The 25,134-nt window shown below is 33.5% G+C and overlaps 1 protein-coding gene, 1 long non-coding RNA gene and 1 pseudogene across 4 annotated transcripts; all 3 read left to right on the plus strand.

The window, feature by feature from the left end:
* Positions 1 to 57: 57 nt before the first annotated feature.
* On the plus strand, positions 58 to 5,464 carry LOC116010402. Of its 3 annotated transcripts, XM_031249801.1 has the most exons (6): positions 58 to 293; positions 823 to 853; positions 1,746 to 1,985; positions 2,690 to 3,449; positions 3,882 to 4,241; positions 4,379 to 5,464. In XM_031249801.1, exons 3-6 carry the CDS (start codon positions 1,764 to 1,766, stop codon positions 5,128 to 5,130), a joined length of 2,094 nt encoding a protein of 697 aa, XP_031105661.1. In that variant the 5' UTR covers positions 58 to 293; positions 823 to 853; positions 1,746 to 1,763; the 3' UTR covers positions 5,131 to 5,464. The 3 variants fall into 3 exon arrangements, with proteins under 3 accessions (XP_031105661.1, XP_031105662.1, XP_031105660.1); XM_031249802.1 differs by lacking the exon at positions 823 to 853 and having other exon boundaries at positions 58 to 327; XM_031249800.1 differs by lacking the exon at positions 823 to 853.
* Positions 5,465 to 7,705: 2,241 nt separating this feature from the next.
* LOC116009700 lies at positions 7,706 to 10,131 on the plus strand (annotated as a pseudogene).
* A 5,218-nt stretch (positions 10,132 to 15,349) lies between these two features.
* Positions 15,350 to 16,187, plus strand: LOC116011142. Its single transcript, XR_004096974.1, has 2 exons — positions 15,350 to 15,525; positions 15,568 to 16,187. It is a non-coding gene; the product is annotated as an uncharacterized LOC116011142 (long non-coding RNA).
* Positions 16,188 to 25,134: the final 8,947 nt, after the last annotated feature.

The raw sequence follows: 25,134 nt of genomic DNA on the forward strand, positions 1-25,134 counted from the left end.
ATCCCCCCCCCCCCCCCCCCCTCTCTCTCTCTCTCTCTCTCTTACTGTGATTTGCGAAAGAGTGAGAGGGAAAGTGGCCCCGGCAGATCCGATAAACGCCAGTTCTTTTCCACATTTGGCGTCCTTGTAAATGAATAATGGACTAAAATCTATGCATCCGTTTCATGGCTTTTTCTACAACACAACAATAAGACCCTCTCTCTCTCTCTGTATGCGTATGAACACTACAGCTCTTTCTACATCAGTAATGGGTTTTTCTTGATTCTTACTGGGGTTTCAAGTCTGGGTGTCCGGTAATTTCTCAATCTTCATTTTCTTCTTTCTCAGGTGATAATAGTGGACCTATGGGTCTTCTTTTCTGTCATTTGTTGTTTTGTTGCTCATAAATTCTCCTACGTGATTGTTCCTAGTATACTTGTCTTTGAGGCGCTCTTTGCTTTTGTATAAAGGTTTGTATTTGAAGATATTGATGCCTGGATCTGTGCATTGCCGAGATTAGATTTTTTCCCCCCCCCCCAAAGAATTTCTGTTCTAAACTATTTGCTTCCATACTTGAAGCTAATGCAAGATGAAATCTCTCTCTCTCTCTCTCTTTCCGTTTCTCTTTTTCTTTTTTCCTTTTCTCTCTTTTAAGTGATTTTGGGCGATGAATTTCTTTTGTGATTGTTAGAGTTTAAAAGGAATTGTTGTTCAAATTTATCTTTTTTCTTTGGATCTGAATATACTGTTTATCACACTGTGGATAAGGCACTGTTGTTGTTGTTTGCTTGTTTTTTATTTTATTTTATTTATGTTTCTTACTTTCTCCCCTTCTGAATATAGGTGAATTGATGTGCAATCTTAGTCATTTTTGGTATGTATTGTTTCTTTCTCGAAATTTTTCTTCCTTTTTCTGTACTCTGAAAATAACTTGAAATTTGGTCTTCCAAACATTCTCCTTACTTTAAAACTGTGCTACTTCAAGAAAAATGGTCTGATTTGTGCCTTTTTCACATAATTCTTGCCCTTTAATCTGTAGGTTTCAGTAATTACTGGTATTTGGTTTTAGGAAAAATTGCACTTTTCATCTAAGTTACAGGATAATTGAAGGATCCGCACCTACTTGGTAGGCGTGCTTACTTCTCGTCCCTAGACTATAACTGACGTTGCAAATTTCTTCATTTTTCTAACAAAATATTAGGATGAAATTAGCTTAGGGACAATAAATGAGCACGGCCTGGTAGGAAAAAGGAGCTTAGGAACAAGAAGTAAGCACGACCAACAAGTAGGGATGAATCTTACCATTATCCTAAAACTTAGATACAAAAAGTGCAATTTTCCCTTGGTTTTATTTCCCAGCTGTTGCTTTTGCTTTGTTTTATTACATTCTATTTGCGTGTCGACTTTGGATGGTTAAATGATCTACTTTGTGTGTTGTGGACTTTCTAGGCATGCAACTTGAGTTAAGTCTGCTGTTGATCCATAAGCGTCAAAGCAGATTTCCTTTTACAGGAGTTTCTTTCATTTTGTTTTACTAAAATTGTTCTCATAACATGGACATATTTTTTTAAAGGAGAATGAATCTTCAACTATTCAGATGTTACTATGTTAGGCTCCATATGGTATTTTGCAACTTATTGGTGGTCTTCAGAATGTGCTAAAAGAAAGCCCTATGTGCATACTTCTGGTTGTACAATGTTTGAGTGGTTTGTTTGACAAAGGAGTTAACTTGAGGTTTTCTTCTGTTTTTTGTTGGGTCATTCCAGGTCGAGATAAAAAAAAAAATGCAGTGTACAAGCTATACTCTGGGATCTTACTATCTAAGAGATCTTAATGTAGGCCTTGGTGGGTGTTCATGGTTGACGGCAAACAGTGATATTGTATGGAATGGTGGGCACAGGTTCAATGTTTTGTTGCCTCAGCCTACTATGGATCATGATCTAGGTCCTCAGAAGGAAATTTGTAGGCAGATGATGCTAAAGCACGAATCGACATTCAAATATCAGGCAAGCTCCTCTCAGAGATTTCGAATTTGAATCTTTGAAGGAAATCGTTTGAACCTCACCCGTATAAAATATGGCATATGAATGGAGCAACTTGTCTTTTGTTTTCCTGTCATTTGCTTAATTTTCAAGAGGCTCCCTGTTATCTAGGGCAACGTTTTTGCAAAATGCTATTAGCTAGCAATGCTTATCGTAATAACGGGGTGTTTTATTTGAATGAGGGAATTAGGGGGAAAGGAATTATAATTCTGTGGCAAAAGAATAAAGTATGAATTCAAATTTCCTTGTTTGGTAGGCAGACAGGAATAGAATTACTAGGAATGAAAGGGAAGAAGTGATAATAAAGACTAAAATATCCTTGTGTAATAATAAAAGGGAAGAAGGAACAAGGGCAAATTTGTCCACGCAATACTTTTTTTTTTCTTCCCATCTTCCATGGAATTTCAATTCCTTGGGGAGGGGTTAGGAATTTCAATTCCATGGTTGGATTGCAATTCCCTCTAACCAAATAATGGAATTTTGGTTGCTAAAGAATAAGGTGGGAAAAGAATTACAATTCATGTGTACCAAACATGCCATAAGTTCTATACTTTTTGTGTGTCTTTTCTTTAATAGCCTTGTATACTTTGCCTGTCATTATTTACTTGGTGGTTCAACATTTTGGCTGAGCTCTTATTTTTTCTAAAAGAAAAATTTCCCCTTTCCAGGTCTATGAGCTGCACCGCCTATATAGAAGGCAAAAGGAACTGATGGAGGAAACTAGAAACAGGGAACTATTGGCGCACAGTTTAAAATTGCCTTTGGTATCTGAAGCAATGTCGGAAATCTCCATGGAAACCCACTTGCCTTCAAGGAATGTCTCGGGTATTGGGCCCTCTTTTCCGAGTCCACAGATGTTTCAAGAACCTTCACGCTTTGTAGCTGGAAACAATGAGGATCTGGCTACTCACAAACGTGCAATGAAAGATGATTTTGAAGGATGTGAACATTCGTCATCTCAAAGAAAGAAATCTAGGAAGAGAATGTTGGATCTTGAACTTCCGGGTGATTTGTACATAGATAGTGAAGAGGAAAATGAGGTTCAAGTGCTTAAGACCCCAATCACAAATCTATGGCCCGTAAATGAATCAAAACTTGCCTCTTTTTACCCAGAAGGTTCTTCCATGTCTGATTCAAGTTGCAGGAAGACCAACTTATTGTTCGACTTGAATGAGCCTGCACAGCCAGATGAATCAGATTTCCTAAGTTCCTCGAGTCTTCTTGAATCTGATAGCAGTCAACATGATATCGTGAATCAGAATCAGGATCTTTCAGAAAAGGAAAAGTCAATTGCAGATTGCTCTTTTCCAAATAAAGAAACTCTGCTTGATATTACGGTTAAAGAAGGTCATTATGATGCTTGCAAAATTAGTTCACATCTCGAGAAAGACAAAGAAAATGGGCTGCTACCTTGCAATACTGAAGCTGGTAGGGTTCTGTTTAGTTCTTTTCATATATTCTAAACATCTGTTGTCTTGTATGATAGTCTCCACCATTTTTCAAATTAACATGAGTATTAGTTTTGCTGAGTTAATACCAGCTGGGGTTCTCTGAGTGTAGTGGCATCGCCACATTTAGTCCTAAACTTTCAATTTAACCACCTGTGGTTCTTCAACTTACAAATTTAACCAGTCATGATCCTTCGGTTAGTTTAAGGGAAAAATTAGGACCATGGCTGGTTAGAAATTTGAAAGTTGAAGGACTATGGGTGGTTAAATTTGAAAGTCGAAGGACCCCACGTGGTTAAATTGAAAGTTTAGGACTAAACGTGGCTACTCGGAGAACCCCAATTGGTATTAACTCTAGTTTTGCTATTCACGTCTTACTATTTTTTATCTTCTTACCATCTTACCTTTTCAGGGGGAGATAGAAGTGATTTGAATCAATCTGTGGTAGAATCCTGTTGTCTGACACCAAGTAATGAATGTAAACGAAGGAAAACTTTAGATTCAAAAATGTCTGAGAAGAACTGTGCTGAAGCTAATATTGGTGTTCCCTCTTTTGTTTCTTCTCTGGGAAAATCAATCAATGACTCTAAGGAGTTCCCTATTTTGGTTCAAGCACTTCCATGCATTAATGACACTTCACTCAATAAGTGTCATAAATCTTCTATTTCCAAACCTAGGCTCAGTGGAAGAAAGTCCAGCCTAAACAAAATAAAACCTGCAGGCTCCCATTCAACACGAGAAGCTGACAGTGTTAACGCTACTGGGACAAAAGGTACTGCAAAATGCTTTAAGATTTCCGATTCCCGAAATTTCTCTGAATTTTTGGATTTGAATTTGGTTAAACCTAATTACTTGTCTGATATTGAGTTTTCTGACCCAAACTCTAATTCTTGTTTCCTGAACCTGAAGACAAGGTGACAGATAGAAGCGGGAAGTACGAGGCTGCTGACAGTAATTTGGATCTTATTCCTACAGATGATCGCGAGCTTTCAACTTGTATCAACTTGACAGAGAGAGATTTGAAAGCGCCTATTAGCCCAGAGAACCGGGAGTGTTCTCCGCCTAGAGCAGATTCTCAAGAGACACGGCTTGACGACCGAGAAGTAAGTGACAGGCTTGCAGCAGATACATTAGTATTGATTTTATCATCCGGGGTGCACAAGTATTCGAAAACTGGTATTGAGCAACCCAAAGACTCAATTGGCTGCCTTGATTGGTTTGCTGCAATTGCATCTACTTTGGTAAATGATCACGGAAAAAGAATTGAGGCCACGAAAAAGAATGTAGCAAACAGCAAGGCAAAATATTGTGCTCGTAAAGTGAAGGTCGAGAATGTGAAAGAAACAGTTGATGCATCTTTGCCTTGTCGACTAAAAAAGACGAAATCAGAGATGGAAACCAAGGATCGGGCATGTTCAGGGAGGAGAAAAGCAAGGAGTGGCCATGCGAAAGGGATGAAAAGTTCGAAAGCTTTGAATTCAAATGCATGCTCACATTCCAAGCAGCAGACTGATGGTAAGAAGCTCAATTCCGATGAAAGGCGATTGAAAGTGTGGGGAAGTAAGAAGAAGCGAATGGCTCGAGGTGCTATAAGTACACCCGTTTTTCGGTTCAGAGATTTGGTATTTCAAGCTAAGGGCGAGCAAATTTCTTCAGTATAAACAGTACAGCAAACAAACCTCATTGCTTCACTCAATTCACTGCATATAAGTTAACTTGGTGAAGGCTTGAAGGGATTTACTTTTGTTTAGATTTTTCTTTTTAAGAAGAATTGAACAATGAAGGTTCTTTGCTCTTGTGTACATACAATTCTAGCTAGGACTGAGGATTTGATTAATGGTAACTTACAATTGAACTATTGAAGTAGGTCATTTTCAATCTTTGCATTGCTTTTGGGGCCCAAGTTTTTCTCAGTTGAGATGTGGAAAATACAATGTTGGTCAGTTAACTAGCTGGCTTGGTATCATAAGGTTTCAAATTCAATTTTTTGTGTAAGCTGTGCTGTTTATTAGCCTTCTTGTTTTCGGTTAATTATGTGCAATTTAAATTAATTTATTTTATTGTGGTCTTTTGTCAACTAGGATAATAAGATAGATTTATCTAATACACACACTTTTAAGTAACTGGTGGATTTTTTTTTATTTTTTTTTTCATGAATCCCAAATATGTAAAAAGAACAAACCATCAAACTAACACAAATTGTCCCATCAGTGGATATTAGCCTAACTTAAATTTAATGGATAATATTAGCCTTACTTGCATGAAAGTTGGAAAACAATACAAATATAAAAACAAAAATACAAGTGTATACTTACAAACATTCTCTCAAATTGCAAAGGCCTTGTGGTTAAACGACATAACTGTAGCTCTTTCAAATATAAGAGGTCAAAGGTTTGAATCTCAGTTCTTTCAAATATAAGAGGTCATAGGTTTGAATATCAAATATACTATATTGTAAAAGAGAATAGTACTAAAAAAACATTCTTTTCTTCAAATATTTAAAAATATTAATTATTTATTACGGAAAAGTCATTAAGAAATGTGTCCAACTAAGCATAGCATTGAGTGATTTTATACCTCACAAATTCAAGTGTAAGTACAAATCCGCTCCAATTTAAGGAAAATGCATAAAATATACTCCGTATTAATTACGACATGAATATGCAGTAGATGACAATCAACAAGAGGCAACAACACTCAACTTCATCATTAATTGCCCAATTTAAATCTCCCAAATCGTTATCCATTTTTAATTTGAAAATTTTTCAGCATTTAAACTATGAAGTTACCTTTGTTAAGACATTCAAAAAGGGTAAAAGAGTGAAGGGAAATTTGGAAGAAATATGAGAATAATTGGAATCTACATTCAATTTATGGGGTTTTGCAAATTTTATTGTGGACCATGTATCAAAACGACGTCGTTTTGATTAACGAAAACAAACGGCTGAAACGGCTCTGCCCGCGCAACTGTAGTTCCCTATCAACACAACTGCAGTTTCCTTTCAATACAATTGCAGTTCTTTTTCGATATAACTGCAGTTTTATTCGACATTATACACTCAAATATGTGAAACTGTTATTTAGTTTCCTTTCAATACAATTGCAGTTCTTTTTCGACATAACTGCAGTTTCATTCAACATTATACACTCAAATATGTGAAATTGTTATTTAGTTTCCTTTCAACACAACTGCAGTTCCTTTTCGATATAACTACAGTTTCATTGGACAATATACACCCAAAAATGTGAAACTGTTATTCAGTATCAGTTTATATACACTGCAGTTACATTTCAACACAACTACAATTACATTTTGATATAACTACAGTTTCATTCGATAATATAAAAACAAATGTGAGGCAATATCTTTTGAGATGAACTGTAGTATCAGTTACGGAGTTCCGTTATGACTTATGACAACTGTTTCTCCTACTTACTGAAACGACATCGTTTTGTGACCATGGTCCACCGTATAACGATTGCGTGGCTTTTGGTTACCATGAACGAATTAGGGAAAAAAATAAAAATTTTATGAGTGAGGAATAATGAGGAAATAAGATAGAAATTCAAATTCTATATTTGGTTGATGATGATATAATTAGTAGAAATTTCTGTTCTACTATTCAGTTTACAAAAGAATTGAAAGAGATTAAATAGTAAAAAGATAAAAATAGCAATAATAATAATCAATTACATTTCATGGATTATAATAAATTATAAATTGTAATAATAATAACAATAATAACAACTTATAATTGACGGGCTTAGCTAACCTTGACTGTTAGTTGGTCAACACCAGACAAATTGAATGCCACAAACATGTTTGAAAATAAAGTAAGGAGAACGTGTCAGTGATCAAAGAATAGAAGTAACATGGTCAACTTGTTCAAATTGGAATCTTATTGCCTCAAAGTTATTTTTGATGAAGGATTAGACAGAACATTTGCCAAAGATCTTGTGGTCTAGTGGCACCTGGTGTCCCGATTAACACTCCCGCATAGATGATGGGAGTGGGTTCAGTGGAGGTAACTGTTGATTCTTTTTTGTGTTTCAGTAGGATGAGAGTCAGTAGTACTCAAAAAAGAACACTTGAAATTTTTGATCTGGTGTTATATGAGGGTCTATTTATAAAAGTGTGATTACATTCTTTTAGGAGTTATTATTGCTCATAACACGTAATTGCATATATGTAATTACACCCTAAGCTCTAACTAATTGGCAATCTTAAATCTGAAGTTCCCATTCTTTCCACTAATAGCTTGAGCCTTGAGGTACTATTCTGATCAACAGAGGGTATGGTCAGAGTTGATCATTGGGAGGTGGATTACTTCAACTTCTGGGAATAACAGTCTCACCCATTCGATGATAATCCCACACGCACCCTTTAACCACTCCACCTTTACGAAACTTCTCGACACTTCTCTGCCATCGCGTGGTTTTGGTCATTCTGCCCTTCTTTTTACGCAGTTCGGTCATCTCATTGATGTGGAGCACTGTAACTGCATCATCAGAAGATATACAGATTCTGGAAAGCATTTGTATTCAGTTTTCGTGTTTACCCAGATGCACAGACTCGATATTCGACCCAATCACTCAACTTTTCCGAGCGTTCTCAAGTCTGCAGCTCAAATTTGTTACGGGAGGTTTGGGGAATCGGTACATTGTAGTGTAACCAAAATGGGTTTTGGTTCGGATATGTATGCCAACACTTCTCTTGTGCGCATGTACTGTGTTTGCGGACAACCCAGCCTAGCTCGCATGTTGTTCGATGAAATGCCTCAAAGAAATGTTGTTTCTTGGAATTCTTTGATTTCTGGTTATTTGCATTGTGGGAAGTTCAAGGAGGCAATTCATGTCTTTCGAGAAATGCAGGGTAGTGAAATTCAGCCAGGCGAGATGACTATGGCTAGTGTTTTGTCAGCTTGTGCTCATCTGGGGGGCTTTGGATCAAGGGAAGTCAGTTCATGATTACATAATCAACAAAGGTTTGATGTTGAATGTTTATGTTGGCACTGCACTTATTGACATGTATGCTAAATGTGGTGACATTGATGAGGGTGAGAGGGTTTTCGAGGCAATGCGGGCGAAAAATGTGCAAACGTGGAATGTTTTGATCTCGGGATATGCCATGAATGGACGAGGTGAGGCTGCGCTGCTCACTTTCAACGGGATGATCATGGAAAATTTCAAGCCTGATGTGGTCACTTTCTTGGGAGTTTTGTGTGCTTGTTGTCACCAAGGGTTTGTTGAAGAAGGAAGAAAGAAGAAAGCTTTTCTCAAGAATGAGAAACGAATTTGGTTTGCAGCCAAAGATTGAGCATTATGGGTGCATGGTTGATCTACTTGGCCGTGGTGGATTCTTGGATGACGCTATGGAGATGATTCGTTCTATGAATCTGAAGCCGGACCCTGTTATATGGAGGGCACTACTTGTAGCTTGCAGATTTCATGGACGTGCAGAGTTAGGTGAATTCGCTTTCCAGAAACTCGTTGAGCTGGAACCCCGAAATGCAGATAATTATGTGTCGCTGTCAAATGTTTATGTTCATGATAAGAAGTGGGCAGAAGTTGGGGAATTAAGGAAACTAATGGATAGGAGAGGAATCAGAAAGGTCCCCGGTTACAGCTCAATCGAAATCAAGAATGTGATGTATGTGTTTAAGGCATCAGATTCAATTGGACCGGGATATGTGGATGTTCATAATATGCTGGCTGAAATGAAAGAAAAGTTGAAATTTGCCGGGTATGCAGCAGAAACAGGGATGGTTTTGTACGATGTTGAGGAAGAGGAAAAGGAGCATAATCTGATATATCATAGCGAGAAGCTTGCACTAGCATTCGGGCTTCTGAATTCATCGAGTACGACTTTAAGGATAATGAAAAATTTAAGGATTTGCCAAGACTGCCATCACTTCTTTAAGCTCGTTTCTGCAGTTTATAGAAGGAACATTGTTGTGAGAGACAGATATCGCTTTCACCATTTTACTGGGGGTATCTGTTCTTGTAAAGATTATTGGTAGTTCGTTTATGCTGGCTCCTTTGAGGCCGATTCGGGAGAGGATTAGCAGAATTGCAGTGGTGGGGCTGTGTCAATGTTCCATATCTGAGAGCTGTAACTATTATTTTCTAGGATCAATCATTCAATTTATTCTCACTGTTTTGGAGTAGATGCAGAATTGGAAGTTACATGGAATTCCTGCATTGATGAGTTACTAACTGGACATGAAGTTGTTGGAAAGTGATAGGTTATGGCTTGATGAACCTGTCTAGTGTCAACAACACTGGGAGTGGGGGGAGATCATTTACTGCCTCAGCTACAGTGAGCTTAAACTTAGGTAACCTGGAGCCAAGATCGTTAAAGATACAAACTTGTAAACACAAGATCACGAGTCCGAATCCCATCTCTCTTGGTTTGAGTTGGTCAGATATGGATCATAAGGTTGCAGGTCTCTCTCGTCATTCAAGAAAAAAGGGAGCATAAACTCTAAATCTGCTTTGTTCCAAAACCATAACAAACACCACACCAATTTCATATCATTTATTCATTCTTCACACAACTCTCTCAGCCTTGCAAATACACTATTACTTAATATTTTTCTTCTCAAGGATCAAATGTACATTGTGTTTCATTTCATTTAGCTTACTCAAAATCTTGCCTCACATTCTTGATAGTTGAAAGTATGACGTTGGATACAATTGTTCTACTAGGAATCAGAGTCTACCTTGTATTGTAGATTATGGTTCAAAAATTATGTCTTTGCATTTAACATATTATTTGACTTCAATTAATTGATTATGTGCCTATAAATAAATTGAAAGCACATAATTTGTTAATTACAGAAACATAATATGTTAATTGCATATTATGCATTGTAATTAACATTTTTTGTGACTTCAATCTATTTACAACCACATAATCTATTAATTGTAGTCACATAATATGTTAACGGTAGACACATAATCTAAATGTCATTATGGAATAATTTTACCACTGCTCCTTATTCCACTGCTCCTACAGCTTTTGCGGCCGCTGCTGTTGTTGCTCCTACTGCTACTACTACTATACACACACACACACACAAACTCACACACATACAACACTGCCAAAATAATGCACCATAACTATCCATACCTAATTGTGCAATTCCGAACACAATGTAGTGCTTTTATGCATACCCAATGGTGCATTTTTTGGTGATGCGTATTGCATGGCGCATATTTGTATTGTGCATTGCCTAACATTGTGTGGTGCATATGTGCATACCTAGTGGTGTAGCCGCACTGCATGTTAAGGCACGATCGCACCTGAACTCTACTTGTAGGCTTGGATATAAATTGTAATATATTAGTATATTTCAGAACTATTTTTTTAAAAACACATTATACTATTGTCTACCATCCACCTTACATCATGAACCATGGTTCATTAATTATTATATAATACTATAAATTCATTAAAAACATCATTGACCATGATTCATTATTATAATACTATAGGTTTATTAAAGATTTAGATGTATAAAATGTGAGGGCAACTTCATTACAATGAGATTAATTTACCAAGTATCACTTAAAATTTTTATTCTCTATTTTTTTGTATAAATAAAATCAATGTTACAAAATATTATTAAAAATATCTCATTGAGATCTTTTAAATGATATTCATAATAATATATTTTTCAATATATCGTTTCAATAATTGTGTGATATATTATAATAGTGACATAATGAATCTATAGTTTTGAGATTGGTAATTACTCAGAAATTAACTTGATTTCCAGTTGAGCCTTAATTGTTTATTAATGGACTTGCGGCATTGATAAAATGTATATTTTGTATTGTGAAAATGAACCTCCAATATCCCTATATTGAACATATTTTATGTCCATCAGTATTATGTTGTCATTGCATCATTAGTGTAAGAATGAACATTTAATATTTGTATAAATGAAACTATTTTAGTATTATAAAAATCAACCATTAGTATTATGAAAACCAACTATTAATATTGTGAAAATGAACATAGTGTTTTATTAATGAATCTATTTGACATCCATCATTATTGATAGGAAATATACACCATCTTACTACATCTTGAGCGTAACATATGGTCATTCCCGATTCCCGCTTAGTTCCAGCTTCCTTGGCAACACCGTTGGTGTCCAGAATTATAACTTGCTTAATCCCTATATTTCCCAATTGATCTTGAGCGGTGCAAGTCGGGAATGGAAAATGCCAAAAATGTTTATCTATAGTCTATACTGACCACGACCGACCACCTGGCAGACGGTGTAATAAGTGCTAGTCATTCCAAACTCATATCAATTGTCTTATCAAGCAATTAGACCTATCTGGGCATTTAGCCAACTTCCCGTTATTGTCCAGTCCGCAAAAGATATATGGAAGACTTGCCATGAGACCGGCATGTGTCTCTAAATTCCCTCTATATAAGGTGCATTTATTGCACTTAGAGGGGCGGGGGAGGGGGTAGAGATCGATATCCATTACATCCCTACTTGTGTTCTCAGTCTAACTTAAAACAGTTAGAGATTTATCATGTGCAACTAGAAGGGTATAGCTTTAATAGTCGGGGCTCCTCCATGTAATATCTATGTTGTTTGTTAGATATGGGGTACTAGGGCTTGGGTGGTCGACCTCGGAGTGGTCTACAAGTCGGGCTTGGTAGGCGCTCGATGAAAGCCCATAAGGCATGAAGGTCCAAGTATATATGGCGGTCTAGTATGTGTAAGTAGCCCAGTCAAAGTTATGGAGAATTAATTATGGCAACAGTCAAATATTAAAGGAAGACAATTATATGACTTTGGGGGAAGAAGACAATCATATGACAATCTTGTAATTATGGACGAACGATCAAGTTAACCTATCACCTCCCACTACCTAAATATCTTTATATTTCCTAAATCACTTCTAATTCCATTAAATATCCACTCTACTATAAATACTTAGTTAACATGCAAAGACCCAATTACCATATGCAGTACTGCATTCCTACTATAAAAGACCCTAGTCATAGACAAGAAAGGGGGCAGCTTCAACATCTTCATCAATCTCTCTATCAACCCGATCAATCTTTTTTTTTTTTTTTTTTTGATAATAAGAACTTAATGCATTAAATCCGTAGAAAGACAATCAACAAGAAAGAGGGGAGGGCTATCAAACCATTCCCCGCAACCTGACTCAGAAAAGGCTTCCCTAGCAACAGTGTGGGCAGCAAATTCAATAAAATTTCCCAAGCTCGAGAGCTCTCTATACAAAAAAAATGTAGATGTACGAAATTGCTGCAAAGATAGTGAATTTTGGTTTGACATCATAGAAAAAGGCCCGTAGTTTTACTTTTTGATTTCCACGTAAAAAAATATTGTCTCATTTATTTATTTGTTCTCTCATCTCATTTACATTATATTTCATTATTCGACCGGTTATGTTGGCCAAATCACGCGCGGGTACACACACACACACATATAATCCGGTTCATATGAGAACAACTTCCCAAGTGAGAACTTGTGGAGAAATTCAAACTATCGAGCTACAAGATCTGGTGGATAGGAAATCAAGTAAATATGAATGGGGTCATTTTCATAAATATTACAAACTTTTGAAAGTTGTAATATTTATGAAAGCAACCCATCTTTTTCCATTCTTTTCTTTATTTTCAATCGTTAAATTTACTAGATCGATCGTTTAGATTTGTCCTATGTTCACTATTTACATCTCATATGTAATTATTTTATAAGTTGTTGCCCAATGAGTCAACATTGGTATTTAATAGATTATTATCTTCAAAAAAAAAAATATGGAGCAAAAACAAAAGTTGGATGAGTATTGGACATTTTGGTGAAGGAATTTGTTTGGTAAATGTGATTGGGTGAAGGAAAATGCAAAAGCCTTAGTTTATTATAAAGAGTTAATTCCAGCAAAGGTCCTCCGACTATCATGATTTTCCACATTTAGACCTCGTCTTTTAATTTGGGCGAATTAAACTCTTGACTATTAAAACTTTTCCACTAAAGGTCCTTCTGTTACATCAACGTTAATTTCATGTCAAATTAAGGGGTATCCTCGTCTTTTCCTAGCTTGTGTGTCTTCATCATCTTCATTTTCCTATTCAGTTGTACAGAGCACCCTTGCATCTGGTTCCTTCCCATCTGTGATGCCAATACCAAAGGTTTCAACAATTTCATACCCCCTCATCAACATTCAAAATTTTCAATAATAGTAAGCCCATCTGTAATGCAAACTCAACTATGCAACACTACTTCTTAACAATACGTTATGAATTAATTCCAGTGAGGACTGAGGTTTAGGATTTAGAATTAATTACAATGTAAATAAATAGTTTTTTGTTTCTTGCGTCACCACACTGAAACTATCAGGCTAATGCTGAAAGATGTTAAACTAGGTAGCTTTCTGGGCATATCCCGTTAACCAATGGCCATTTATAGAAAAAGATGAAGCAAGAAAGTTTTAATTAAATTACCCCAAGAAACGCAGCATACAGTGATCGAACCATATAACGACGATCTTTTGTTCGGGACATAATCTCAGTATATCTGAGCAAGCTTGGTTTACGCAGGTGGCGCAGTCGCCAGTTGAGACATCGCCCCGACAAATGAACATGTCGTACACGGTGTCAGGGTCGCCAGCGGTGAAGTTGTAGAAACCATTTTAGATGTTGCCTTTAATTTGGAAGATAGGGTGAAGAGGAGAAAGTTACAATTGGCTGCATAAGTGCTGGTAAGAGTATATGTGGAGAAATTGTGGCAAAAGTATCTGAAATTTTATCGAGAGGCAGCCCCCATGAATATGGTGATCAACATACAGAAGTAGAGCAACATCGGAGGATGCATGATAATATGCTAATTAATATTAACATTTTTGGAGATGGTGAGGACTGAGGAGGCACTTTCCGACAGCGTCCATAACGACAACTTTGCTTCTGTCATGGGTGTTGGGGCCATAGGTATGTTGACTCCAAAGGCAGGTTGGCTGCTGCAATCGTAGGAAGAGAATCTGTCGCCAGCGAAGAAAAGGAAAGTTTTGAGAATAGTTATATATTTCTCTTCATTGTATATGTATCCGATCTACAACCGCTCCACTCTTCATTCTTTTCTTCTTTGCACTGCAGAAATATAATAGAACTTTCTATAACTTTTGGGTTTAAGGATTTGAAGCGAGATGGCAGGGGAAGAAGGACATGAATATGTAGAGTGAGTCAACAATGTGTTGAAGGACCATTTGTGGGATTGAAGAGGAGAAACGGAGAGGAAAATGCTACTGACACTATGAAAGACAAATATACCCCTTAATTTGACGTCAAATTAACGTTGAGGTAACAGAAGGACCTTTGGTGTAAAAGTTACGTTTTAATAGTCAAAAGGTTTAATTTGTTCAAATTAAAAGACAATGGTCAAATATGGAAAATCATGATAGTCGGAGGACCTTTGTTGAAATTAACTCATTTATAATATTTGGAATAGTTAGAGTAGTTGATTTTAAGTACACAAATATTGCAATAGGAGAATAGATATGATAGGTTTAAGTTTCTTCCTTTAGTTTCTTAAGTTTATACTTATTATCTTCTATAATAAAAAAGCCAGAAGAAGAGTAGTAAATGCATTTTTGGCAAAGTTCCCGCCCGTGCTAAAACGGCGCCGTATTGATGGTGGTGTATTGTGTATAATCGTTTGTTAATTTAGCAGCTTAATATTCGGTGTCGATTGGGTGGTAATATATCGGTAACCGATATATTATTAATGAAGCAACACTTTTTGCCGGTTTAATGAATCCAACGATTCGATTCTCAAAAACAACATTTAAGACTACAGTAATGATAATTAAGACTGATGGGGAGACCATTTAGGTCTGAAACTCTTGGGCTATCTACATCTGAAGCCTATATAAGGCAGGTTTAATCAATCAATACATACAATCGCAAAAATACTAAGGAGTGTTCTGCCAATATGGGGATGTACGATCTTGGTCGTGATTTGTCAACCTTCACGAATAAGAGCTTCAGGAATAAGAGCGCGATCAAGGTAAGGGTTGTATGTACGTACTGGAATAAGAGCGCGATCAAGGTAAGGGTTGTATGTACGTACTTAGTGATGGAGAGGAAAGGTTTGTATTCCATGATGAACATGTACGTCTCATCCTCCCTTATTCACCTGCGAAATAATATTTCTGTAGTTAGTATGGTGCACTTTAAAAATTAAAAGAATGTTTTCTGCTTGCAGGGCTCTGTTAAACATGTGCTTATACCAAAAACATTAGTAGACAATTTCATGAACAGCAAACTGACAGGTTTTTTAATTATCTTGGTGATGATAACAAACTGACAGGTTTTTTTCAATTATGGTTGAAAATTTAGGGTTTCCTAAGTGATGAGGCAGACAGTCCAGTGCAACTCTTGGAATGACCACACCACATGAGGTTAGTGAAGGCCCTGCCAAGAGGTCCTTGCTAGATGAGTTCTCATCGACCAAGGAATCGAAGAAAATTAGAGAAACTGTTGTCAAAAGTTGAAAAGATAGATTAGGTTGGGGTTGATGATGAATTGAATTCTGTAATGGATATTCTGAACAATTTTTTTGACAAACTTGAGATTTTGAACTTTTGTTTTATTGTTTGTGCACTATAGTCCTGAACAATAATGTACTGGAATTGGTTTATGAAGAGCTATTCTAATAGTTCTAATTTATATTTAGTTGGTTTCTTACATTTTATGTGTGTAGTTGTCTGTGTTTTTGTTTGCAGGGATCAGGTTAGGATACATAGCAGTGGGTAGTGGTGGAAGCATATTCAAGGTTTACATTCTACTGGAGGAAGACTAGCCTATGGAATGGAATTTAGCTCATAATATGTGTATTAGAAGTAATTGTAAAGTTTATCGAAACTACAACGGTAAGAAATGATGTTTTCAATCAAGCTGTAAATCAGTATCAATTGCTTACATACATTTAAAGTTGAAGCACACAAGCCTCTTTGTGATTAACAGAAACTACATTAATACTAATGTTTTTTTTGGTACACTGTTTGTCCCCAATTATAAGTGCACTTTTAGTTAGATTAGGATTAACTAATTTTTAATATAATCAGATTATCAACAAATAATCTACTAAAATAACATAGGAAATGCAAATATGCAATGAAACTGTAAACCTTTAGCAATTTTTTTTTTCATTTAGAGTAGTATTTGATCCTATAACAAAGTTTTTTTTTTCATTTAGAGTAGTATTTGATCCTATAACAAAGATTTAGTGTTGGGTCTATGGTTTCAGTAATAACAGAAAGAATGCATCTAGGCAGAACTGAAACTGCAGGAATAAATTTCAGAATGCATCTAGGCAGAACTGAAACTGCAGGAATAAATTTCATTTCAATTTCATAATATAAACAGTATGTTAAAACAAATTAGGGATTTTGTAACATAAGCAACTGTAATTCATATGAGATAGAGGTATGCTAAGTTTAATTTCACTGTAATTCATATGAGATAGAGGTATGCTAAGTTTAATTTCATAACATGTGTAGGTAATTTTAAAGAAATTAGGGATTTTGTAACATAACTGTAATTCAAGTTTCAATCACAAGTGTTGTATTCTTCTACAGCAAGTGGTAGCAAAAAATACAAAGTGTTGTATTCTTCTACAGCAAGTGGTAGCAAAAAATACAAAATTGATAGATTAACTTCTACATTCGAAAAATAGAGAAATTACAGTAGGATGATTAACAAAAATTCAGAAAATATGTATCTAAGCCTAGGCTGGCGAAAACTGTGGAGTCTTTTTCGAGCAATTGTAATTCAATTAAGAACTTACAGCAACAATTTGAAAACCAGAGTGATATCAGAATAGCATAGATAAGTCCAAAATCAAACAATAGAACAACATGCAAGATGAATCGGCATACGATCCTTAAACACATCAAAAAATTACGAAATCAAAATATATACTACCACAAATTCGAACCAATTCACTTAAGAATTACAGAATCATCTAGGTTTGAGCAGAAAGAATGAAAATACTTATCTGGATTGGGAACACCGATCGTTGTAATTTGAGGAACGCCGGAAAATCGTGCTAAACAGTGAAAAAAAAAACGAATTGACATCTTCATCTATGGTGTGCTAGGAGTAGAATTCTGCACAGCTACGATAACAATTACAAGTACAACTATGAAGAATCAGATTAGCAACTATGGAGGTTTTTACATTTCAGCGCAAAAAATAGAAATGAAGAGGATGAAATGGGGAAGGGTAAAACTGGGTAGTGTTAATATATGGGTAATTACAAGTAATTAGTTGGGTTTTCGGGTATGGGCTAATGAGCGGGTTAAAAATATGGGCAGAGTGTAATGGTAATTGTATTGGGCTCAAATAATATTATGGTAGAGTTGGACTGCAGTTCAATGGTATAAAAGTATTTATAGTATGTATTAAAGTGGTATAATAATAATGTGTTAGCCTATTTTAATACATAGCATAGTGGTATTTATAAATATACTTTGAAATTGGTATTTCTATTTAAAAATTCTCAATACCTAATGGGAATATCTTTGTGATATTTAATACATGATTTCAATATATACTTTGCCTTTAGTGATAGTATAATTTTATTCATAATTTAAGTTGTATTTTAGTATGTTTATTTTTGTTAGATGCTCTGAACATATTAAATTCTATCTTAATTATTTCACACAATTGTACAATAAATTTAACAATATTTATCCCGTGCATCGCACGGGAACTATAAAGAAGAAATAAAAACTCATCTTGCTTGGGATATTCTCATTTAGCTTTATAATCTTCAGCTGTAATGAAAATACCCTTACAAAGGCACAGTTAAAAGTTATTTAGGTAAGAAAATTAATATTAATTAAAACCTTAATATGCATAATAGATAAAAGTATAATCACATATGCAGTACAAATATCTACTTAAAGGTCATTACGTCTAACTGTCCATTAACCAAATAACTCGAAATAAGAAATCAACAACACTAAACACCACATGCAGAACACAATTTCATAATAAGAAATCGACAACACTAAACACCACATGCAGAACACAATTTCAAAATAACCGGCAAATAAAAAGCCACAATTATAGTATAATCACATAATCAGTAAAACTCAGTTTTAATAGGACTAGGGCTAACTGTAGAGGTAAACAAATAACGTAAAATCATAGATCGAACACACTCAACACCACATGCATTTCCCAGATTTGATGATAACTATAGATACAAAATTTTGTCATTTCAGCTCAGAAATATATCAACATATCAGTAAATTCTAAAGCCTTATTTGTTAAATTTAACAAATTATAGCAGANACAAGTGTTGTATTCTTCTACAGCAAGTGGTAGCAAAAAATACAAAATTGATAGATTAACTTCTACATTCGAAAAATAGAGAAATTACAGTAGGATGATTAACAAAAATTCAGAAAATATGTATCTAAGCCTAGGCTGGCGAAAACTGTGGAGTCTTTTTCGAGCAATTGTAATTCAATTAAGAACTTACAGCAACAATTTGAAAACCAGAGTGATATCAGAATAGCATAGATAAGTCCAAAATCAAACAATAGAACAACATGCAAGATGAATCGGCATACGATCCTTAAACACATCAAAAAATTACGAAATCAAAATATATACTACCACAAATTCGAACCAATTCACTTAAGAATTACAGAATCATCTAGGTTTGAGCAGAAAGAATGAAAATACTTATCTGGATTGGGAACACCGATCGTTGTAATTTGAGGAACGCCGGAAAATCGTGCTAAACAGTGAAAAAAAAAACGAATTGACATCTTCATCTATGGTGTGCTAGGAGTAGAATTCTGCACAGCTACGATAACAATTACAAGTACAACTATGAAGAATCAGATTAGCAACTATGGAGGTTTTTACATTTCAGCGCAAAAAATAGAAATGAAGAGGATGAAATGGGGAAGGGTAAAACTGGGTAGTGTTAATATATGGGTAATTACAAGTAATTAGTTGGGTTTTCGGGTATGGGCTAATGAGCGGGTTAAAAATATGGGCAGAGTGTAATGGTAATTGTATTGGGCTCAAATAATATTATGGTAGAGTTGGACTGCAGTTCAATGGTATAAAAGTATTTATAGTATGTATTAAAGTGGTATAATAATAATGTGTTAGCCTATTTTAATACATAGCATAGTGGTATTTATAAATATACTTTGAAATTGGTATTTCTATTTAAAAATTCTCAATACCTAATGGGAATATCTTTGTGATATTTAATACATGATTTCAATATATACTTTGCCTTTAGTGATAGTATAATTTTATTCATAATTTAAGTTGTATTTTAGTATGTTTATTTTTGTTAGATGCTCTGAACATATTAAATTCTATCTTAATTATTTCACACAATTGTACAATAAATTTAACAATATTTATCCCGTGCATCGCACGGGAACTATAAAGAAGAAATAAAAACTCATCTTGCTTGGGATATTCTCATTTAGCTTTATAATCTTCAGCTGTAATGAAAATACCCTTACAAAGGCACAGTTAAAAGTTATTTAGGTAAGAAAATTAATATTAATTAAAACCTTAATATGCATAATAGATAAAAGTATAATCACATATGCAGTACAAATATCTACTTAAAGGTCATTACGTCTAACTGTCCATTAACCAAATAACTCGAAATAAGAAATCAACAACACTAAACACCACATGCAGAACACAATTTCATAATAAGAAATCGACAACACTAAACACCACATGCAGAACACAATTTCAAAATAACCGGCAAATAAAAAGCCACAATTATAGTATAATCACATAATCAGTAAAACTCAGTTTTAATAGGACTAGGGCTAACTGTAGAGGTAAACAAATAACGTAAAATCATAGATCGAACACACTCAACACCACATGCATTTCCCAGATTTGATGATAACTATAGATACAAAATTTTGTCATTTCAGCTCAGAAATATATCAACATATCAGTAAATTCTAAAGCCTTATTTGTTAAATTTAACAAATTATAGCAGAGAATCGAAGATTTTTAGGTTAAATTTAACAAATTATCACCTGCTGCGAGTGTAGAGAACCTAGGATGTTACTGTAATTTCAATTTTTCCGATGAGAGACCTAATGAAGAATCAAGCTGAGCGAATGAAGAGAGGGCGAGATTGTTCGAGAGAAAAAGGGAGATGGAAAGCGTTTATGCAAGAGAAAGACGAGCTAGAACGGGAAATGTGGAAATAGGAAATGGGTTTGGACGACATAGTAGGATATTCTAGAACATTTTGCCTTTACATTTATTTATTTATTTATTATTATTATTATTCAACGTAAAATTAATCTTATTATATTATGAGGAGATTATTTTGATTTTGTATTTTTGATGTGTTTTCCCCCGTAGCGGATGGAGAGGAAGAAGACGGAGGGGAAGAGATAGAAGAGAGAGGACGAAGACGGAATGAAATAGTGGAAATGGTGTGGGTTGAAACGGGTTGGTGTTTATCTATACTTGGGTTGTATGTGGATATTGGTCTACTTATAAAGATTGGGCTAAAACTGTACATTATTATTGTTGTTGTTGTTATTATTATAATAATTATAATTATTATTATAATTATAATTATAAGAAATTTTATATAACATTATTCGACTACTTAATATTATTTGAATAATTTTTTTGAGTTAATATTTCAAGTAATTATTTTTTACCTTACTACAATAAATTGATTGACATATTTACTTTGACTTCTGTAGAAAATTAAGTTATATTGTCCGCTAATCAAATTTCTATACAATAAACTAAAGTCATTGTAATGGAGTTGAGAAATCTCAGTTTTTTGAAAGAAAAAAAGAACATTTTTATACATGGACAATAGTATGTGATTCTATCTAGAGTTAGCAACGGTAAGAGTCCCAGACTAATGTTGTCTACAAAGAAGTTTTTAGCAGTTTGTGACTACAATTTGTAAATTTTAGTTTTAATGTTTAGGCTTTTTGTAATATTTATATCGAGTATATTTTAATGTATTTGTAATACATGAATTGAATTTATGCTTATATTAAGTTGTACAATTCTGAATTAATAGTAATATTATTAAATTGTCTAATATTCACGTGGGTAGCATATTAAGGTCAATTGTACGTTGATGCTTCTAACGTTAGCAATCCAATTGGATTGAAAATATTAATATGCAGTGACTCAAATACCATTAGTACTTCAGGTACTAACATTGTTTACCATGAAATTTTTAATAATGTGTAATGTTCAATTTACATTTTATTAATTAATAATAATAAGTTTTGGTTTTTAATTTAATTTTAAATTCATGTATATATTTATTATATTTAAATTAGGTCTATCATAAAGAACTTAAAATAATTATAATAATATACTTATCTCACTATAACACAACAACAATATTTCTAATATTTAGTCCGTGCAACGCACGGGTATAATACTAGTTACATTTAATAATAGCTTAGTAAACTATTAATTGCGCTAAATTAAACTAAACAATAAAAATCTGAGCTCGGCTCACAACCCCCAAAAAATTATGTTTTTTTCTTCAATTTTTTAGTTATTATATTTATGAATGCCTTATTTAATATGAGTCAAGCTGACATAAACAAGTCGTTATATCATGGATCATGGTCTAAAAACCTGCACTGTTTCTTTAAGTAAAGTAACAGCTACCGTCACATCTTAATGGAGACCCGTAAATGAAATTATAGTTTATCTCAAATGATACTGCCTCACATTTGTTTTTATATTATCAAATGAAACTGCAGTTATATCGATATCAAATTGTAGTTGTGTTGAAAGGAAACTGTAGTGTATATAAAATGAAACTGAATAATAGTTTCACATATTTGAGTGTATATTGTCCTATGAAACTGTAGTTATATCGAAATGATATTGTAGTTGTGTTGTAATGAAACTATAGGGTATATAAAATGAAACTGAATAACAGTTTCACATATTTGAGTGTATAATATCGAATGAAACTGTAGTTATGTCGAAAAAGAAATTATAGTTGTGTTGAAAGGAAAATGCAGTGTATATAAAATGAAACTGAATATGTTATACACGCAAAGTTACTTTTTGCAGAACGACGCGGAACGAGTGCCGTGTCTTTTCATTAAAAGAAACGACATCATTTTGATGTCTGAACTATCCTGCATTGTGGATCGCGATCCACAATAAAATTTGCGGTCTTAAACCAAACCATAACAATCTTGGCCCAACCCAACCTACATCCAAAGATATAATTTTTTTCTTCAATCTTTTTAGTTTAAAATTATTATCTTTATCAATTTATGTATTTATTTTTATTATAATATAAATTACAAATCACAAATTATTTATTTACATATTTTTAATATAATAAGTATTAATCTTTATAACTATCAAAAATTTTAATTTATAATTTTGTTTCCATATATATAATAATTACTATCATCATTAAAATAATTTATATCTACTATACTAATAAGAGCCAAAGAGAGTTAGGCCAAAAATGGGTAGAAAAAACGGCGGTCAAATTATTTAATCAAATGGATGACTCAGATGAATTATTTAATCAAATAGATGGTTAAGATAATTTAGATTGATATTATTAATAGAGATTACCTAATTTAACCTTACTTTTATGATTATCCGTTAAGTTTTCCTCTAAATATTCTCTTCTCCGTTAATATTCCGTTAACTTTTAACTTACCCATTAATTTCTATAAGAAAGATCTTAGGTTCGAACCTCATCTCAATCAAATTTGACATAATTAAGTTTCTCACTCTTTTACTCTTATTAAATTATAAATAAATTAGTAGCTACAACAAAAATGATACATATGTATTTCTTTAATTTAGAATTATGTGTCTACAATACCTTTATTTGAAAAAATTATTCATTATCAAAAAATTAAATTAAATAAGAGAAATAATTTTATTAGTTATATTGTCTTTATTTTCTCTCATGCAAAGATTCTTTACATTCAAATTTATCAATTGATATTCATTACATTGTCCATTATCTTATTTTTACAATATCTTGTAATTAAATATATATCAAAGTTATAGTACAAAATAATGTTATATATTTATTTACCAAGTATTTTATTAATACTATGAAAAAGAATTTAAAATAATTTGAAGCTAATTATATTAACTACTTGGTGATTGGTTGACAAAGAGAGTACTCAAATAACTCAACAAATTGGAGCGGAATCGCTCTATTTTACTCTTATTGAATTAAATAAATTAGTAGTTACACCAAAAAATGATACATATGCATTTCTTTAATACCATGAACAAAATAAAAAAGAATAGTTTGAAACCAATCATATTAACTACTCGGGGGATTTGTTGACAATGAAAGTACTCAAATAACCCATTACCCAGCAAATTGAAGCGAGAAACTACATTTTAATATCTTTGGAATATATAATATTTTAAATTCTCAAATTTTTATTAATTTATTTAATCTTTTTTCTTAAATTAGGGATTTCTTTATCCACAATAACTCATTCAACAATAATGGTTGAACCAAATGAACCCCAAACAGAACACCTAAAGGAAAGTCCATAGCTCCTATATCATAATCTCATTGCATGACGTTGTCATCTATGCTACCAAGAATAACCAAATTGCAAATAACACACTACCAACAAAAAGGAAGAGAACAAATAGTAAAGATAAAGACAATGACAATGTTACTCAAAAGAGAATTAAGAACACTTAGAAAAATTCAAATGAAAAGTAGTATTTATTTAGACTATCATTTTTAGACCAAATATTTAGACTATCGATTTTACAAGGTTGCAAACATTTATTTTAGTAATAATTATAATGAATTTTCTATATTATCTTGGATTCATATACTTTGAGTTAGATATTTAAATAAAAAAATTCTACATTCAATTACTCATGTATAAACTTCTCCTATATAATCTTGCATTGATATACTTTCAAATATTTATTTAAATATAAATATTGGACATTAACACATACGCGCAATGCGCGTATAAAACTAGTTTTATAAGAAGTAACTTTGTAATATATTTATGTTTATGCTTTTCAAAATGAACCAAATAGAAAAAAAAAATTATAATTTTTCAGCCAAATAAAAAAATATTATTTTCTAATTTTAAGTCAATCACCATAAAATAAAAATGCTTTTAAAATGGATCCTTAATAAACCTATAATGACATAATGAGCATGTAGTAATGAACCAATAGTAATGACTTAATGAACATGTAGTAGTGACTTAATAAATCTGTAATAGTATTTAATGAACCTATATTAATGGTTTAATGAATCAGTGACATAATAAATGTGCAACAGTGACTTAACGAATTTGCAAGTAATGACTAAATAAACTTCTATGTTCAATGTTCATTAAAAAAAAAAATTTGAATATCAACATAAGTATGGTTTAAAAATCCATAAAATTTCAATTCCATTCATCCTAAAATATTTCCTGCGAAGCAAACATGCTTTATCATATTTCTTTTTCCAAGTAAGACATTCAGTACAGATCTTGTATGTGTTCACTTTTTGGGCCAATACATCGAGTACAGTTGAGACTTGAGAGCCCCTCATGCAAAACACAACACTCTGAACTGACCCATTTTGTGTCTA

This window comes from Ipomoea triloba, chromosome 2, assembly GCF_003576645.1.
Source record: "Ipomoea triloba cultivar NCNSP0323 chromosome 2, ASM357664v1".
Classification (NCBI taxonomy): domain Eukaryota; kingdom Viridiplantae; phylum Streptophyta; class Magnoliopsida; order Solanales; family Convolvulaceae; genus Ipomoea; species Ipomoea triloba.